The sequence below is a fragment of the Carcharodon carcharias genome, chromosome 28, assembly GCF_017639515.1.
Source record: "Carcharodon carcharias isolate sCarCar2 chromosome 28, sCarCar2.pri, whole genome shotgun sequence".
NCBI classification, from domain to species: Eukaryota; Metazoa; Chordata; class Chondrichthyes; order Lamniformes; family Lamnidae; genus Carcharodon; species Carcharodon carcharias.
In genome coordinates this window covers 4,810,877-4,831,619 of record NC_054494.1, presented here as the reverse complement: position 1 = coordinate 4,831,619, position 20,743 = coordinate 4,810,877, and the positions used below count along the sequence as shown (strand labels likewise).

General features: G+C 49.4%; 1 protein-coding gene across 7 annotated transcripts in view; it reads right to left on the bottom strand.

Annotated features, from left to right (window-relative positions):
- The window catches only part of tbrg1 (transforming growth factor beta regulator 1), a 147,884-nt gene that overhangs the window by 67,403 nt on the left and 59,738 nt on the right, over positions 1–20,743 (bottom strand). For all 7 annotated transcript variants that reach the window (XM_041176520.1, XM_041176521.1, XM_041176522.1 and 4 more), the window contains 4 exons: positions 20,167–20,306; positions 16,565–16,711; positions 5,074–5,171; positions 4,682–4,792 (listed from right to left, as the gene is read on the bottom strand). In XM_041176520.1, the coding sequence (XP_041032454.1) occupies positions 4,682–4,792; positions 5,074–5,171; positions 16,565–16,711; positions 20,167–20,306 (496 nt within the window). The remainder of the gene's footprint in view (positions 1–4,681; positions 4,793–5,073; positions 5,172–16,564; positions 16,712–20,166; positions 20,307–20,743) is intronic.

The window sequence follows — 20,743 nt, the reverse complement described above, 5'->3', positions numbered from 1 at the left end:
TTCCGGACGGAATATTGAATTCAACAACTTTAGGTCTTGAACTCCCTCCTCCATCCCCACCCCCTTTCTGTTTCTTCCCCCTTCCTTTTGTTTTTTACAATAACTTATATAGATTTTTCTTTCCCCACCTATTTCCATTATTTTTAAATCTTGTATGCCCTGCTAGTCCTTCCACCCCACCTCCACTAGAGCTGTACCGTGAGTGTCCTGCCATCCATTCTTAATTAGCACATTCGTTTAGATAATATCACCACCTTCTTTGTTCCTTTGTCTGTGACATCTTTTGATGATCTGCTCCTATCACTGCTTGCTTGTCCCTACAACCACACCACCTCACCCCCACTTCTCTACCCCCCCACCTTAAACCAGCTTATATTTCACCCCTCTTCTAATATTCAATCAATTCTGTTGAAGGGTCATGAGGACTCGAAACGTCAACTCTTTTCTTCTCCGCTGATGCTGCCAGACCTGCTGAGTTTTTCCAGGTAATTCCGTTTTTGTTTTGGTGCTGTTGTTGTTTGGCGTACTGACCTCTATCTCACAGAGGTTGAGTGCCAACTCTCAGACACTTCCTCCTACTTCCCCCTGGACCATGACCCCACTACCAAACATCAAGCCATTGTTTCCAAGACTGTTACTGACCTCATCTCCTCTAGAGATCATCCCTCCACAGCTTCCAACCTCAAAGTCTCTGAACCCCATACAGAACGCTTCTACCTCCTACCCAAAATCCTCAAACAGGACTGTCCCGGTAGACTGATCGTGTCAGCTTGCTCCTGCCCCATGGAACTCTTTTCTTCCTATCTTGACTCCCTTCTCTCCCCTTGTCCAGTCCCTTCCCACCTACATCCGCGATTCCTCTAGGGCCCTGCATCATATCAAAAATTTCCAGTTCCCTGGCCCCAACCGCTTCCCCTTCACCATGGACGTCCAATCCCTCTACACCTCCATCCCCCACCGGGATGGTCTGAGGGCCCTTAGCTTCTTCCTTGAACAGAGGCCCGAACAATCCCCATCCACCACTACTCTCCTCCGTCTGGCTGAACTTGTTCTCACACTGAACAATTTCTCCTTTAACTCCTCTCACTTCCTCCAAATAAAAGGTGTGGCTATGGGTACCCGCATGGGCCCCAGTTATGCCTGTCTCTTTATGGGGTATGTGGAACACTCCTTGTTCCAGTCTTGCTCCGGCCCCCTCCCACAACTCTTTCTCCGGTACATCGATGATTACTTTGGTGCCGCTTCATGCTCTCGTCTGGACCTGGAAAAATTTATTAATTTTGCTTCCAATCTCCACCCCTCCATCATTTTCACATGGTCCATCTCTGACACTTCCCTTCCCTTCCTTGACCTCTCTGTCTCTATTTCTGGTGATAGACTGTACACCAATATCCATTACAAGCCTACCGACTCCCACAGCTACCTCGACTACAGCTCCTCACACCCCACTTCCTGTAAGGACTCCATCCTATTCTCTCAGTTCCTTCGCCTCCGTCGCATCTGTTCTGATGATGCTACTTTCAAAAACAGTTCCTCTGACATGTCCTCCTTCTTCCTTAACCGAGGTTTTCCACCCACAGTGGTTGACAGGGCCCTCATCTGTGTCTGGCCCATCTCCTGCACATCCGCCCTCACGCTTTCTCCTCCCTCCCAGAAACATGATAGGGTCCCCCTTGTCCTCACTTATCACCCCATCAGCCTCCGCATTCAAAGGATCATCCTCCGCCAACTCCAGCATGATGCCACCACCAAACACATCTTCCCTTCATCCCCCCTGTCAGCATTCCATAGGGATCGTTCCCTCCAGGGTCCCTACCTGGTCCACTCCTCTATCATCCCCCAACGCCTCAACTCCCTCCCACAGCCCCTTCCCATGCAACCGCAGAAGGTGCAACACTTGCCCCTTTACCTCCTCGCTCCTCATCGTCCAAGGGCCCAAACACCTTTCAAGTGAAGCAGCATTTCACTTGCACTTCCCTCAATTTAGCCTACTGCATTCGTTGCTCCCAATGCGGTTCCCTCTACATTGGAGAGACCAAACGTAAACTGGGTGACCGCTTTGCGGAACACCTTCGGTCTGTCTGCAAGCATTACCCAGACTTCCCTGTCGCTTACCATTTTAATACCCCACCCTGCTCTCATTCCCACATGTCTGTCCTTGGCTTGCTGCATTGTTCCAGAGAAGCTCAACACAAACTGGAGGAACAACACCTCATCTTCCGACTAGGCACTTTACAGCCTTCGGGACTGAATATTGAGTTCAACAACTTCAGACCATGAACTCTCTCCTCCAGCTTCACCCTTTCTTTAACCCCTTTTATATTTTTTTTTTTTTAATTTTATTTACTTACTTTTTTATTCATTTATTCATTGTTTTATCCCCTTTTTATCCTTTTTCTATCCTTTTTCCCCAACCACCACCCCCTCCCCTCACCTCACCACCCTCAGGGCCGTCTGTTACTTGTTCTATGTTGTTCTTTCACAGGGTGCTGGCCCTTGTTCTGCTATTCACACATTCTGCTTTCTCACCTCTATGACACTATCAGCACCTCCTTTAGTCCTTACCACCACCATTAACATGCCCTTTGTCTTGTGTCCATGACATCTCTGTCAATCTCTGCTTAGCCCCACCTATCGCTGGCCTTCTATCCAGCTTCACCTGTTCCACCCCCTTACACAGTATAAATTCCATCACATTTCGACTTCTCTACAGCTCTGAGGAAGGGTCATACAAACTTGAAACGTTAATTCTGTTTCTCTCTCCACAGATGCTGTCAGACCTGCTGAGTTTTTCCAGCATTTTCTGTTTTTATTTCAGATTTCCAACATGTGCAGTGTTTTGCTTTTATCCTGATGGAGTGCTGTACTGTCATAGGGTCTATACTTAGGGATGGCTGCACTTTCAGAGGATTAGTACTAAGGGAGAGGGGCAGAACTGAGGTGTGTTGCACTGTCAGAAGGTGAGCATGGAGGGAGTACTGCATTGTCAGAGGAGCAACACACACTGTCAAAGGAACAGTTCTGAAGAGTCCTGCACTATTACAGGGCATTACGTGGAATATACGGCACAGAAACAGGCCATTCAGCCCAACCTGTCTGTGCTGGTGTTTATGTTCCACTCAAGTCTCCTCCCATCTCTAAGCCTACCATCATGACCACCTTTCTTTCTCATATACTTTCCCCTTAAACATATTTATACACGGAGTCTAGAACAAGGGGTCCCAGTCTCAGGATAGGGCATAGACCATTTAGGACTGAGATGAGGAGAGACTTATTCACTCAGAGGGTGTTGAACCTGTGGAATTCTCTACCACAGAGGCTGTGGAGGCCAAGTTACTGAATATATTTAAGAACAAAACAAATAGATTTCTATACTCTAAAGGCATCAAGGGGTATGGGGAGAGAGCAGGAGTACGGTGTTGAGATAGAGGATCAGCCATGATCATAATGAATGGTGGAACAGACTCGAAGGGCCAAATGGCCTACTCCTGCACCTGGTTTCTATGTTTTCTACGTTATAACTGTTCACTTCAACTACTCTCTGTGATAGCGAGTTTCACATTCTCACCAGTCTTTACATAAAGCAGTTTCTTCCCAGGGAGTGCTGTGCTGCAGGAGGAACTGTGGCCCTGTCTGCTCAGTCAGGTGGACATAAACGATCCCATCAGCACTATCTTGAACAACAGGAAATGGGTCCACCCAGTGCCCTGAACAATATTTACCCCTCAACCAACACCTAATACTAATTATCCAGTCATCATCACCTTGTTGTTTTTGGGAGCTTGCTGTGTACAAATTGGCTGCTGAATTTCCTACATTTGAGCAGTGACTACACTTCAAAAGTGTTTCTTTGGCTGTAAAGCACTTTGGGACATCTTGAGGTTATGAAAGGCACCATATAAATGCACATTATTGTAGCTTCATTGTACACGGTGTCCATCTTTTCCACAACTCTGTGTTTGAATCCCTCCGAGCAGGTTTGCCACCGTGTTGAAATGGCTCTTAATACTCAAAAGATCTGATTCTGCTAACAGTACAAAGCGCTGTGAGCTCTGAGGAGTAGACAAAGAGGCTGCACAGAGGTATAGACAGGTTAGACAGGCTAACTGAGCGGTCAGCAAGGTGGTAGATGAAGTATAATGTGGGGAAGAATGAGATAGTAAGAATAGAAAAGCAGAATTCTATTTTTTTAAAGTGTGGAACTTGTAAATGTTGATGGTGAGAGAGGCTTGGGCATACTTGTACAACAAACACAGAAAGTTAGCTTGGAGGTGCAGCAAACAGTTAGGAAGGCAAATGCTAGCCTTTATTGCAAGGAGATTGGAGTACAGGAATAAAGAGGTCTTGCTACAATTCTACGGGGCTTTGTTGAGACCACACCTGGAATAGTGTGTGCAAATTTTGTCTCCATATTTGCATTGGAGGTGGTTCACCAGACTGGTTCCTGGGATGAGGGGGTCATATGATGAGAGGCTGGGGAAACAGAAGTGCTAGAATTCCCTCCCTAAATCTCTCTGGATCTCGCCCTTTAAGTTGTTACTTAAAACCTACGTCTTTGACCAAGGCTTTGGTTACCTGTCCCAGTATCTCCTTATTTGCCTGGTGGCTGGTAACCCTCCTGGGAAGGTTTACTCTGTTCAAAGTGTTTTGGGAATGTGAGTACTTGTTTTTGTAACCTTACCAGACACACTTCCTGGCACCAGGGCAGCTCTGAATCAGGTTCTGGATGGTGGGGTGAGAGAAACCAAAGAAATCTGCCCCAGATGGCAGCACGTTGATGAACGGCTTTCCTCTGGGTAGAGACAGAAAAGTAGAACACGTTTATAAATAAACCCAACCCCGATACTTGCTGGTATTACACACAAAACAAGTCAAGTGACAGAGGTTTGTGTCCCTTACTGAAAGATTGCTTGCTCTGTGAGCCTTCACAGCCCAGTTCAGTCACCCAGTCCGGTCCCAAGCATCAGGCCAAGTGTCTCTGACCTTCCCACCCTGTCTGCCTCAAAGGCAACACCATTTGGTGACATTACTAACTGTACCACCCAGACCCCAGGAGCAGTAACCCACACTCACCGGGCCATGGCAATGGCTTTCAGCAGGCTGGCGTGACAGGCTGAAGCAGAGGTGGCAACAAGTGCATTCTGAGGGTCAACTTCAGGCGTAATCTCAAACTGTAATACACAAACAGTCAGTCAATACCTTTCCTCCTTTGCTGCACTGATGATTCTCACTCTGTTTCCTATTTACACTGGGCGATTAGGCTCTCCACATAGCCCTGACCACAGCTCGCTGCTCCTCCCGGTGTAGGAACAAGTGAAATCTGACACGTGACGATCCAGACTGTACCAGGCAGCAGGTGTGAACACCTTGTGACACACTGTCTATGACATGGGAGCTGATCTCAGAGCACTGCACAAGGTTAAAAGAGCAACAGGGCTTTCAGTTTGATTTTGCCTTGAGTGATGTGCTCATTATTTACGCGAACTCTATTAACAGAGAACAAGCAAACAGCCCTCTGCACCCCAGCAGCACACTCCCAGCAGCCCTCTGCGCCCCAGCAACACACTCCCAGCAGCTGTGTGTGCCCCAGCAACACACTCCCAGCAGCCCTCTGCACCCCAGCAACACACTCCCAGCAGCCCTCTGCACCCCAGCAGCACACTCCCAGCGGCCCTCTGCGCCCCAGCAGCACACTCCCAGCAGCACACTCCCAGCAGCCCTCTGCACCCCAGAAGCACAGTCTCAGCAGCCCTCTGCACCCCAGCAGCACACTCCCAGCAGCCCTCTGTGCCCCAGCAGCACACTCCCAGCAGCACACTCCCAGCAGCCCTCTGCGCCCCAGCAGCACACTCCCAGCAGCACACTCCCAGCAGCCCTCTGCACCCCAGCAGCACACTCCCAGCAGCCCCCTGCACCCCAGAAGCACAGTCTCAGCAGCCCTATCCTCTCAAGCAGGGCATTCCCAGCAGTCCAGTGGTCAGAGACAGGACACTCCCAGCAGCTCTCTGCACCCAAACAGGAGGCTCCCAACAGCTCTGTGCTACCTTGCAGGACACTCCCAGCAGCCCTGTGCTCTCCAGCAGGTCCCTCCCAGCAGCCCTGTGCTCCCCGGACAACTACATCTGCAGGAAGTGTACCCAATTGCAGCTCCTCACAGACCCGCATGGATCGGTTGGAGCAGCAGTTGATGCACCTAGGAGCATTCAGCTGGTGGAAAGCGTCATTGACAGGAGTTTTACAGACGTGGTCACACCCAAGGGACAGACAGATAGGTGATTGCTAGAAGGGGCAGGCAGTCAGTGCAGAAATCCCCTGTGGCTGTCCCTCTCTAACAGGTATACCGTTCTGGATACTGTTGGGGGGGATGGTCTATCAGGGGAAATCAACAGCAGTAGCAGAGCAGTGGCACCACGGCTGTCTCTGTTGTTCAGCGGGGGGGTCAAAGCACAGAAGAGCAATTGTCATAGGGGACTCTATAGTCAGGGGCTCAGATAGGCGCTTCTGTGTTCGTGAAATAAACACCAGGATGGTATGTTGCCTCCCTGGTGCCAGGGTCCAGGATGTCTCTGATCAGGTATGGGACATTCTGAAGGGGGAGGGAGAACAGCCAGAGGTCGTGGTACACATTGGTACTAACCACATAGGCAGGAAGAGTGACGAGGTCCTGAAGCGGGAGTTCAGGGAGTTAGGCAGAAAGTTAAAAAACAGGACGTCTAGGGTTGTAATCTCAGGATTACTCCCTGCGCCATGTGCCAGTGAGGCTAGAAATAGGAAGATAATGCAGCTAAACACATGGCTGAACAGATGGTGTAGGAGGGATGGTTTCGATATCTGGATCATTGGGAGCTCTTCCGGGGCAGGTGTGACCTGTACAAGAGGGACGGGTTGCATCTAAACTGGAGGGGCACCAACATCCTGGCTGTGAGGTTTGCTAGTGTCACTCGGGAGGGTTTAAACTAGTATGGCAGGGGGTGGGAACCAGAGCAATAGGTCAGCAGGTGAAATAAGTGACTGGGAACCAGTGAAAATGGCCAGTAGGACTAAGAGGAAGGGCAGGCAGGGAGAAATGACTGAACACAGTGGGACTGGGGGTCTGAAATACATTTGTTTCAATGCGAGAAGTATAACAGGCAAGGCAGTTGAGCTTAGAGCTTGGATTAGTACTTGGGACTATGATGTTATTGCTATTACAGAGACTTGGTTGAAGGATGGACAGGATTGGCAGATAAACGTTCCAGGATTTAGATGTTTCAGGCAGGATACAGAAGGATGTAGAAGAGGTGGGGGAGTTGCACTGCTGGTTAAGGGGAATATCACAGCTGTACGACAGGAGGACACCTCGGTGGGCTCATGCAGCGAGGCAATATGGGTAGAGCTCCAGAATAGGAAGGGTGCAGTCACGATGTTGGGGGTTTACTATAGGCCTCCCAATTGCCAGCAGGAGATTGAGGAACAGGTATGGAGGCAGATTTTGGAAAGATGTAAAAGTAATAGGGTTGTTGTGGTGGGTGATTTTAACTTTCCTTATATTGACTGGGAATCACTTAGTGCTAGGGGTTTGGATGATGCAGAATTTGTAAGGTGCATCCAGGAGGGCTTCCTGAGACAATATGTAGATAGTCCAACTAGGGAAGGGGCAATACTGGACTTGGTATTAGGGAATGAACCCGGCCAGGTGGTCGAAGTTTCAGTAGGGGAGCATTTCGGGAAGAGTGACCATAATTCAGTAAGTTTCATGGTACTGGTGGATAAGGATAACAGGGATCCTCGGGTTAAGGTGCTTAATTGGGGGAAGGCTAATTATAACAATATTAGGCAGGAACTGAGGAATCTAGACTGCAGGCGGATGTTTGAGGACAAATCAACAACTGACATGTGGGGGGCTTTCAAACGTCAGTTGATAAGAATTCAGGACCTGCTAGGATGAAGGATAAGCATGGCAAGTTTCAGGAACCTTGGATAACGAAGGATATTGTGAGATTAGTCAAAAAGAAAAGGGAAAAATTCGTAAGGGCTAGAAGGCTGGGAACAGATGAAGCCCTTGGAGAATATAAAGAAAGGAGGAAGAAACTTAAGCAAGGAGTCAGGAGGGCTAAAAGGGGTCATGAAAAGTCATTGGCAACCAGGATTAAGGAAAATCCCAAGGTCTTTTATACATAAGTAAAAAGCAAGAGGGTAGCCAGGGAAAGGGTGGGCCCACTCAGGGACAGAGGTGAGAATCTGTGTGTGGAGCCAGAAGAAATGGGAGAGATACTAAATGAGTACTTCTCATCAGTATTCACCAAAGAGAAGGACTTAGTGGTCGATTTGTCTAGGGAAGAGTGTGTAGATAGCCTGGATCATGTTGAGATCAAAAACGAGGAGGTGTTAGGCGTCTTGAAGAATATTAAGGTGGATAAGTCCCCAGGGCCAGATGGGATCTACCCCAGAGTACTGAGGGGGGCAAGAGAGGAGATTGCTGGGGCCTTGACAGAAATCTTTGTATTCTCACTGGCGACAGGTGAGGTCCCAGAGGACTGGAGAATGGCCGATGTTGTTCCATTGTTTAAGAAGGGTAGCAGGGATAATCCAGGAAATTACAAGCCGGTGAGCCTTACATCAGTGGTAGGGAAATTATTGGAGAAGATTCTTCGTGACAGGATTTACCACCGTTTGGAAGCAAATGGGCATATTAGTGAGAGGCAGCATGGTTTTGTGAAGGGGAGGTCGTATCTCACTAGCTTGATCGAATTTTTCGAGGAAGTGACAAAGATGATCGACGATGGAAGGGCAGTGGATGTTATCTACATGGATTTCAGTAAGGCCTTTGACAAGGTCCCTCATGGTAGACTGGTACAGAAGGTAAAGTCTCACGGGATCACAGGTGAGCTGGCAAGATGGATACAGAATTGGCTTGGTCATAGAAGAAAGAGGGTAGCAGTAGAAGGGTGCTTTTCTGAATGGAGAGCTGTAACTAGTGGCGTTCCGCAGGGATCAGTGCTGGGACCTTTGCTGTTTGTAGTATACGTAAATGATTTGGAGGAAAATGTAACTGGGCTAATTAGTAAGTTTGCAGACGACACTAAGGTTGGAGGAGTTGCAGATAGTGAAGAGGTTTGTCAAAGGATACAACAGGATATAGATCGGTTGGAGACTTGGGCGGAGAAATGGCAGGTGGAGTTTAATCCGGACAAATGCAAGGTAATGCATTTTGGAAGATCTAATACAGGCAGGAATTATACAGTATATGGCAGAACCCTTAAGTGTATCAATGGGCAGAGGAATCTGGGTGTACAGGTCCACAGGTCACTGAAAGTGGCAACGCAGGTGGATAAGGTAGTCAGGAAGGCATATGGCATGCTTGCCTTCATTGGCAGGGGTATTGAGTATACATGAGTATACATGCTGCAGCTGTATAGAACCTTGGTTAGGCCACACTTGGAATATTGAGTACAATTCTGGTCATCACATTACCAGAAGGATATGGAGGTGTTGGAGAGGGTGCAGAGAAGGTTTACCAGGATGCTGTCTGGTCTGGAGGTTATTAGCTATGAGGAGAGGTTGGAGAAACTCGGATTGTTCTCACTAGAGCGACAGAGATTGAGGGGGTGACTTGATAGAAGTTGACAAAATTATGAGTGGCATGGACAGAGTAGATAGTCAGAAGCTTTTTCCCAGGGTGGAAGAGTCAATTACTAGGGGACATAGATTTAAGGTGAGAGGAGAAAACTATAGAGGAGATGTGTGGGGCAAGTTTCTTACACAGAGAGTAGTGAGTGTCTGGAATTCGCTGCCAGAGGAGGTGGTGGAAGCAGGTACGATAGTGGTGTTTAAGAGGCAGCTTGACAAATAATACATGAATAGGATGGGAATAGAGGGAAACGGACCCTGGAAATGCAAAATGTTTTAGTTAACGGGCAATATGATCGGCACAGGCTTGGAGGGCCGAAGGGCCTGTTCCTGTGCTGTACTTTTCTTTGTTCTTTGTTAACACTCCCATCAGGCCTGTGCATCCCAGCAGCACACTCCCAGCAGCCCTGTGGTCTGAGACAGGACATTCCCAGCAGTCCTGTTCACCCAAACAAGACACTCCCATCAGGCCTGTGCTCCCCAGCAGCACACTCCCAGAAACCCTGTGCTCCCAAACAGAACACTCATAGCAACCCTGTGCTCCCCAGCAGGACATTCCTAGCAGCCCAGTGGTCAGAGACAGGACACTCCCTGCAGTCCTCTGCACCCACAAGGAGACTCCCACCAGCCCTGTGAAACTAAACAGGACACTCCCAGCAGCCCTCTGCTTCCCAGCAGGACATTCCCAGCAGCTGTGTTCCCCAGCAGGACATTCCCAGCAGCCCTGTGCTCCCCAGCAGGACATTCCCAGCAGCCCTGTGCTCCCCAGCAGGACATTCCCAGCAGCCCTGTGCTCCCCAGCAGGACATTCCCAGCAGCCCTGTGCTCCCCAGCAGGACACTCCCAGAAGTCCCATAGAACCAAGCAGGACACTCCCAGCAGCCCTGTGCTCCCCAGCAGGACACTCCCAGCAGCCCTGTGTTCCCCAGCAGGACACTCCCAGCAGCCCTCTGTTCCCCAGCAGGACACTCCCAGCAGCCCTCTGTTCCCCAGCAGGACATTCCCAGCAGCCCTGTGCTCCCCAGCAGGACATTCCCAGCAGCCCTGTGCTCCCCAGCAGGACACTCCCAGCAGCGCTGTGCTCCCCAGCAGGACACTCCCAGCAGCGCTGTGCTCCCCAGCAGGACACTCCCAGCAGCTGTGTTCCCCAGCAGGACACTCCCAGCAGCCCTGTGCTCCCCAGCAGGACACTCCCAGCAGCCCTGTGCTCCCCAGCAGGACACTCCCAGAAGTCCCATAGAACCAGGCAGGACACTCCCAGCAGCCCTGTGTTCCCCAGCAGCACATTCCCAGCAGCCCTGTGCTCCTCAGCAGGACATTCCCAGCAGCCGTGTTTCCCAGCAGCACACTCCCAGCAGCCGTGTTCCCCAGCAGCACACTCCCAGCAGCCCTGTGCTCCCAGCAGCACACACCCAGAAGTCCTTTGGTCTCCAGCAGCACACTCCCAGCAGCCATGCACTACCCAGCAGATCACTCCCAACTGACGTTTGCTCCCCAGCAGCATGCTGTCAGCAGCCCTGTGTTCCCCAGCAGGACATTCGCAGCAGCCCTGTGTTCCCCAGAAGGACACATCCAGCAGCCATTTGGTCTAAGACTGGACACTCCCAGCAGCCCTGTGCTCCCAAACCATAGAACCATAGAAAAGTTACAGCACAGGAGGCCATTCGGCCCATCTTGTCCATGCCAGCCCCAGGACACCCAGGTGCTCTTTCTAATCCCACCTTCCTGCACCCGGCCCATAGCCCTGCAGTTTACAGCACTTTAGGTGCTGATCCAGGTACTTTTTAAAAGAGTTTAGAGTTTCTGCCTCTACCACCAACTTGGGCAGCGAATTCCAGACACTCACTACCCTCTGTGTAAAAAAGTTCTTCCTCATGTCCCCCCTACACCTTCTGCCACTTATCTTGAATCTATGTCCCCTGGTTCTAGAATTCTCCACCAAGGGGAACAATTTTATTATGTCCACTCTATCTATTCCCCTCATAATTTTGTACACCTCAATCAAGTCACCTCTCAGCCTTCTTTGTTGTAAGGAAAATAACCCCAACCTATCCAATCTCTCCTCGTAGCTACACTTTTCTAACCCTGGCAACATTCTTGTAAACCTCCTCTGCACTCTCTCCAGAGCTATTACATCCTTCCTGTAATGTGGTGACCAGAACTGCACACAATACTCCAGTTGTGGCCTCACCAGTGTTTTATACAATTCCAACATTATATCCTTACTTTTATTTTCTATACCTCTGCCAATGAAGGAGAACATTCCATATGCCTTCTTTACAACCTTGTCTACTTGAACTGTTGCTTTCAGGGACCTGTGTACTTGTACAACAAGATCTATCACTTCATCTACCTCTCTTAGTATATTCCCATTTATTGTGTAATCTCTGTAACTGTTTGACCTCCCTAAATGTATGACCTCACACTTCTCTATGTTAAAATCCATCTGCCACTTTACCGCCCACTCCACCAACCCATCTGGTTTTGGAGATTATGACTATCCTCTACACTACCCACTACTCGGCCAATCTTTGTGTCATCTGCAAATTTCCCAATCCTGCCCCTCACATTCACGTCCAAATCGTTAATATATAACACAAACAGCAAGGGTACCAACACCGAGCCCTGTGGAACACCACTTGAGACAACTTTCCATTGGCAAGGGCATCCATCGACCATTACCCTTTGTTTCCTGTTACAAAGCCAACCTTTTATCCATTTTGCCACATTACCCTGAATCCCATGGGCTTTTACTTTCCTGACCAATCTGCCATGTGGGACCTTGTCAAATGCCTTGCTAAAATCCATGTACACAACATCCACTGCACTACCTTCTTCAACCCTTCTTGTCACTTCCTCAAAGAATTCAATCAAATTTGTGAGGCAAGACCTTCCTTTAACAAATCCACGCTGACCATCCCTGACTAGTCCATGCCTTTCCATATGACAGTTAATCCTATCTCTCAGGATTGATTCTACTAATTTGCTCACCACTGATGTAAGACTAACTGGCCTATAATTGTTTGGTGTTTCCTTTGATCCCTTTTTAAACAATGGAACTATGTTTGCATTTCTCCAGTCCTCCAGTACCTCCCCTGTATCTAGTGAAGATTGGAAAATCATCCTCAGAGCATCTGCTATCTCCTCCCTGGCTTCCTTCAGCAGCCTCAGAAACAATCCATCCGGCCCTGGTAACTTATCCACTTTCAAGGATTTCAGCCCTTCGAGTACTTCCTCTCTCTTTATGACTATCCCGTCCAATATCTCGCAGTGTTCCTCCTGGACTACTATATCTACATCCTCCCTTTCCTTTGTAAACACAGAGACAAAATATTCATTCAAAACCCTTCCCACAGCCTCTGCATCTACACACAAGTTTCCATCTTCATCTCTGATAGGTCCCACTTTTTCCTGAACTAACCTTTTAGCATTAATGTATTGGTAAAACATCTTTGGGTTATCTTTAACTTTACTTGCGAATCTTTCTTCATGCCCTCTCTTTGATTTCCTTATTTCCATTTTTACTTCATCCCTGCACTTCCTATATCCGTCTAGGCTATCTGCAGTGCTTAGTTCTTTGTGCCTATCGTACGCTTTCTTTTTCTGTTTGATCTTCCCCTGTGTTCCTCTAGACAACCGGGGGGTCTAGATTTGGCAGTACCACTCTTATTTTTGTAGGGGACACATCTACTTTGTATAATTAGGATCTCGCTTTTTAGTGCTTCCCACTGGTTTCCCACTGTTTTATCCTCCAGCATTGCTATCCAGTCCACCTCAGCCAAGTCCCTTCTCATTTCTGCAAAATTTGCCTTCCCTCAGTTCAAGACTTTTACTCCTGCCTTATCTCTGTCCTTTTCCATCGTAATGCTAAATCTAATTGAATTGTGATCACTATACTCGATATGGTCACCAACTGTCACTTCACCCACTTGCCCTTCTTCATTCCCCAAGACTAGGTCTAGAATTGCATCTCCTCTCATTGGGTTTGTCACTAATTGGTTGAAAAAATTTTCCTGGACACACTGCATGAATTTTTCTCCCTCAATGCCCCTTATATTGTTTGAATTCCAGTTGATATTAGGATAGTTGAAATCTCCTACTATTATTGCCCTCTTGTTCTTACAAGCAGAAATTTGCCTCCACATTTGTTCTTCTATCTCCCTTTCACTATTTGGGGGTCTGTAGTATACTCCCAGCAGTGTGACTGTCCCTTTTTTATTGCTAAGCTCAATCCATGCAGCCTTGTTTGTTGACCCATTTAGTATATCATCCCTTCTCACAACTGGACTTGATTCTTTAACCATTAGTGCTAGCCCCCTCCTTTTTTATCTCCTACTCTATCGTGTCTGAAGATTCTATAGCTCGGGATATTTAGCTGCCAGTTTTGTCCCTCCCAGCAACCTTGTGCTCCCCAGCACGACACTCCCAGCACTCCTGTGTGCTCCAGCAAGATACTTCCAGCATCACTGTGCTCTACAGCAGGTCACTCCCAGCAGCCCTGTGCTCCCCAGCAGCACAATACCAGCAGCCCTGTGCTCCCAAACAGGGCATTCCCAGCAGCCCTATGCTCTCCAGTCGGAGAATCCCAGCAACACTGTGCTCCCCACCAGCACACTCCCAGTAGCCTTGTGCTACCAAACAGGACATTCCCAGCAGCCCCGTGCTCCCCAGCTGGACTGCCCAGCAGCCTGTGCTCTTCAGCAGGACACACCCAGATGAACCATAGTCCCAGGCAGGACATTCCCAGCAGACTTGTGCTCCCCAGCAGGTCATTCCCAGCAGCCTTGTGCTCCCCAGGTCATTCCCAGCAGCCCTGTGCTCTCCAGCAGGTCATTCCCAGCAGCCCTGTGCTCCCCAGCAGGTCATTCCCAGCAGCCCTGTGCTCCCCAGCAGGTCATTCCCAGCAGCCCTGTGCTCCCCAGCAGGTCATTCCCAGCAGCCCTGTGCTCCCCAGCAGGTCATTCCCAGCAGCCCTGTGCTCCCCAGCAGGTCATTCCCAGCAGCCCTGTGCTCCCCAGCAGGTCATTCCCAGCAGCCCTGTGCTCCCCAGCAGGTCATTCCCAGCAGCCCTGTGCTCCCCAGCAGGTCATTCCCAGCAGCCCTGTGCTCCCCAGCAGGTCATTTCCAGCAGCCTGTGCTCTTCAGCAGGACACACCTTTTTGATTATATTTTGTACCTGATCACAACATTTTGTGCTTTGTGCCAGAATCCCTAAATTTCTTTGGAACTCCACTGTTCTTAGCTTTTCACCAGTTAAACAATTCTCTGATCTCTCCTTTTCAGTCCAACATAAATGGCCTCAAACTCACCTGCACTGAAATCCACCCGTCAGCTTCACCCACTCAATAAATCCATCAAATACAGGACACCCGCACCATCATTACAGGACACCCGCACCATCATTACAGGACACCCGCACCATCATTACAGGACACCCGCACCATCAAAAACAGGACACCCGCACCATCAATACAGGACACCCGCATCATCATTACAGGACACCCGCACCATCATTACAGGACACCCGCACTATCAAAAACAGGACACCCGCACCATCAATACAGGACACCCGCATCATCATTACAGGACACCCGCACCATCATTACAGGACACCCGCACCATCATTACAGGACACCCGCACCATCATTACAGGACACCCGCACCATCAAAAACAGGACACCCGCACCATCAATACAGGACACCCGCACCATCATTACAGGACACCCGCACCATCATTACAGGACACCCGCACCATCAATACAGGACACCTGCATCATCATTACAGGACACCCGCACCATCATTACAGGACACCCGCACCATCATTACAGGACACCCGCACCATCAAAAACAGGACACCCGCACCATCAAAAACAGGACACCCGCACCATCAAAAACAGGACACCCGCACCATCAAAAACAGGACACCCGCACCATCATTACAGGACACCCGCACCATCATTACAGGACACCCGCACCATCGCTACAGGACACCCGCACCATCGCTACAGGACATCCCCACCATCTTTGCAGGACACCCGCACCATCTTTGCAGGACACCCGCACCATCTTTGCAGGACACCCGCACCATCTTTGCAGGACACCCGCACCATCTTTGCAGGACACCCGCACCATCATTACAGGACACCCGCACCATCATTACAGGACACCCGCACCATCTTTGCATGACACCCCCACCATCATTACAGGACACCCGCACCATCTTTGCAGGACACCCGCACCATCTTTGCAGGACACCCGCACCATCTTTGCAGGACACCCGCACCATCTTTGCAGGACACCCGCACCATCTTTGCAGGACACCCGCACCATCTTTGCAGGACACCCGCACCATCTTTGCAGGACACCCCCACCATCATTACAGGACACCCCCACCATCATTACAGGACACCCGCACCATCTTTGCAGGACACCCGCACCATCTTTGCAGGACACCCGCACCATCTTTGCAGGACACCCGCACCATCTTTGCAGGACACCCGCACCATCTTTGCAGGACACCCGCACCATCTTTGCAGGACACCCGCACCATCTTTGCAGGACACCCGCACCATCTTTGCAGGACACCCGCACCATCTTTGCAGGACACCCGCACCATCTTTGCAGGACACCCGCACCATCTTTGCAGGACACCCGCACCATCGTTACAGGACACCCACAGCATTACTGGGCAGCCGTGCCATTACAGGGACATCCAGACCCATTACAGGGCACCCACACTAGAGCATTCACGTCATTATGGGACACCCAACCAACACAGGGATCCTGCCCTATTACATAGCATCCACACTAACACAGGCCACCCACACTATTACAGGGTACTCTGCAATAAAATGCAGATTCAAAACTTTAGAAAATATTGGACTAAAATGGAATTAACATCATTGCATACCAGCACTAATTTTGAAGAATTGTACACTGTGTATTTTGAAATACCTGTGGTCCGCTTCCACCATCTTTGATCTGACAGGTGTAGAGACACTTGTGGTTGGGGTTCTTCATACTGGCATAGACTCGGGTGCTGCAAAACCCCACGGGATAGATCGCAGTCTCATCACAAAAACCTGAGCGATCGGCAATTATCTAATATCCAAAAGAATGGAGCTTAGTGCAATTAATAATTCAAAACGACAGCTCAATAGAGACAGGCGCACAGGACAAGAATGGGCTCTGATTGGCCAGCTGACCGGTGGTGACCTGTGCTATTGGTTTACCCAGATAAGGACGACCATTCAGTTGCACAAGTGCTATCCCATCACACGAGCACAGTCAGCTTCTATGGCCACACTGTGTACTGCTGTGTAGTTCCTGGCTGTGCAGCAAGTGAATTACTCCAAAGTGAATTGCACATTAGATGCCGGGGTCCCCGGTGAGTGATCTCCTCCCCATTGTTTCTCCTGCACACACTAACTTTTAGTTCCACAGATACCATCAGTTCCCAGGGACCCCCTCACACACATGAGCCAGAAAGATGTCAGAGCTCGGTGACAGGTGGGGGGTGGCGGGGGGGGAGGTGGAGCGGTGGGTGTTGGGGGTCGGGTCAGCTATGGCTCAGAGGTAGCACACTTGCCTCCGAGTCAAAGGTTTGTAGGTTCAAATCCCTCTCCAGAGACCTGAGTACAAAATGCAGGTGGAAACTGACGGAGTGCTGCACAGTCCGAGCTGCTGTCTTTAGGGTGCGATGTTAAACTGAGGCTTTGTCTGCCCTTTCAGGTGGATGCAAAATATCCCTAAGGGCCCTATGAAGAAGAGCTGGGGTGTCCTCCCAGTGTCTTGGCCAATACTTAACCCTCAACCTAAAAAGAACAGGTGATCTGGTCATTCCCACATTGCTGTTAGTGGGAGCTTGCTGTGCACTGGCTGCCACTGTTCCTACAATGACCACACTCCAAAAGTACTTTGGTAGAAGCAAAATACTGCGGATGCTGGAAATCTGAAATAAAAGCAAAAAAGGCTGGAAAAACTCAGCAGGTCTGGCAGCATCTGTGGAGAGAGAAAGAGTTAACGTTTCGAGTCCATGTGACTCTCCTCCAGAGCAGGGGTAGGGGTCCCTGCGTACAGGTCATACGGACTCGGAACGTTAACTCTGTTTCTCTCTCCACGGATGCTGACAGACTCGTTGAGTTTTTCCAGCACTTTCTGTCTTTACTTCACTGGCTGCAGAAGTGCTTTAAGCATACACTGAGATCAAGAAAGGCGCTATATAAATCCAAGCCTTTTCTTTTTCTCTGTGTTTTTTGAGATGAGAGGATGGAAATCACAAGCACACACAATCCCCTCACCGGACATCCACGCATGGGCACCTACCAGCCACGGGAAAGGGGAGGGGAAGTTGCTGGATGCCACTCAGGAATAGGAACTAAGGCATATTTTTGTACACTTCACAGTGCAGGAGTGTGAGGCCAATTATCAAAGCCAGCTAACTCAGCGTACAGTAACTTGGAGTTCACTGATCTGCGTGTCTCAGTTACTCACTGGATAAACTTGCTGAGGCATCAGAGACTCCCCAGTACTTGCCTTCTCAGTTATTATGCCCCATTCCTCTTTCTTGGATCTTCATGTGTCATCTAAAATCTCCTCAAACCCAGCAGTGTCCATCGCTCTGTTTAGGAGCTGCAGCAGAGTGGCCTACAGTAGCAGGGGGAACCTTTATCCACCTTTCTGAAGTAAAGTCCAACCCATGACTGAGTCCCAACCCATTCCAGCATGTAGTGACAGCAGGTCCAGATCTACATTCCAGTGGTCCGACATATGGAGGCTCCAATATCTACGCAGAACAAAAAGTTAACGCGTGCAAATCCAACCCTGGAGTTGTTTATTGCACCACACACTCCAAGACGGGCTGAACTATAAACAGAAATTTATAAACCTTTCTATCTTACTTTTGATGGAGTTTTGTGCTCAATAATTTGAGGAATATTAGAGCAGATTAATGGGGCACTTGCCCATTCAGACAACTAGTATCTGTATCAAACACTCCCAGGGCAGGCATAGTACAGGTTAGATACAGAATAAAGCTCCCTCGACACTGTCCCCATCAAACACTCCCAGGACAGGTACAGCACGGGGTTAGATACAGAGTAAAGCTCCCTCTACACCGTCCCCATCAAACACTCCCAGGACAGGTACAGCACGGGGTTAGATACAGAGTAAAGCTCCCTCTACACCGTCCCCATCAAACACTCCCAGGGCAGGTACAGCACGGGGTTAGATACAGAGTAAAGCTCCCTCTACACTGTCCCCATCAAACACTCCCAGGACAGGTACAGCACGGAGTTAGATACAGATAAAAGCTCCCTCGACACTGTCCCCATCAAACACTCCCAGGACAGGTACAGCACGGAGTTAGATACAGATAAAAGCTCCCTCGACACTGTCCCCATCAAACACTCCCAGGACAGGTACAGCACGGGGTTAGATACAGAGTAAAGCTCCCTCTACCCTGTCCCCATCAAACACTCCCAGGACAGGTACAGCACGGGGTTAGATACAGAGTAAAGCTCCCTCTACACCGTCCCCATCAAACACTCCCAGGACAGGTACAGCACGGGATTAGATAGAGTAAAGCTCCCTCTACACTGTCCCCATCAAACACACCCAGGGCAGGTACAGCACGGGGTTAGATACAGAGTAAAGCTCCCTCTACACTGTCCCCATCAAACACTCCCAGGACAGGGGCAGCACGGGGTTAGATACAGAGTAAATCTCCCTCTACACTGTCCCCATCAAACACTCCCAGGACAGGTACAGCACGGGGTTAGATACAGAGTAAAGCTCCCTCTACACTGTCCCCATCAAACACTCCCAGGACAGGTACAGCAGAGGGTTAGATACAGAGTAAAGCTCCCTCTACACTGTCTCCATCAAACACTCCCAGGACAGGTACAGCACGAGGTTAGATACAGAGTAAAGCCACCTCTACACTGTCCCCATCAAACACTCCCAGGGCAGGTACAGCACGGTGTTAGATACAGAGTAAATCTCCCTCTACACTGTCCCCATCAAACACTCCCAGGGCAGGTACAGCACGGGGTTAGATACAGAGTAAAGCTCCCTCTACACTGTCTCCATCAAACACTCCCAGGACAGGTACAGCATGGGATTAGATACAGAGTAAAGCTCCCTCTACACTGTCCCCATCAAACACTCCCAGGACAGGTACAGCACGGGGTTAGATACAGAGTAAAACTCCCTCGACACTGTCCCCATCAAACACTCCCAGGGCAGGTACAGCACGGGGTTAGATACTGAGTAAAACTCCCTCGACACTGTCCCCATCAAACACTCCCAGGACAGGTACAGCACGAGGTTAGATACAGAGTAAAACTCCCTTGACACTGTCCCCATCAAACACTCCCAGACAGGTACAGCACAGGGTTATATATGCTGTACCCAAACCAGCAATGTGACCTCTCAGAATGAGATTGCCAATTTATTGTTGAATGTCGGATGTTTAAGTTTGCCACCACAAAGCCGAGGGTTATCTAGCAATGGGGATGTTTTCTCTTGGGATCAAAGGGAAAAATAAGAATGCAAACCTCTCCTAAACTGTAAATAGTCAGTCCTCCAAGCACAATTGGAAAGATTGGTCTGCCGCAGGAGTCCAGAGGAATGGGCTGGATGGGTTTCCGTGTGCTCCTATCCCTAGTTCGCTTCTTCTTCGATACTTTTCTCATACCTAGGATTAATTGCACGTTAGCCCTTCAAACAAACCACAGATATCAAGCACAAAATGTGAAAACATCTGCTTTGATGTTAGGAACATAATTCGAAGCCATCACAGAAAGCTGCTCCACATCCATATATTTTGTTCTGAGAAACCAATGCCCGGAGACAGCTTCTGAAGTGGCCCAGGCCGTGTTATTGTGCCAGGCTACACCTTGGGATTAGGGGCACACGCTAGGAGCCACACACAGACCAGTAGAGTCAAATCAAAAAGTGTCGGTAGATGGAAAAGGGTATTGTATGGTTGGGTAGTTGTGCGTACAAAGCTGTAAGACCAGCTGCAGTCATGAAAGGCTCTGCTGGTTTACAGACATATTTGATATTGAGGGAGCAGGGGGGGATGTGGCAGTTTCCAGGAAAGGGTCCAATAGTCCAGTGCTCCTGCTGGAG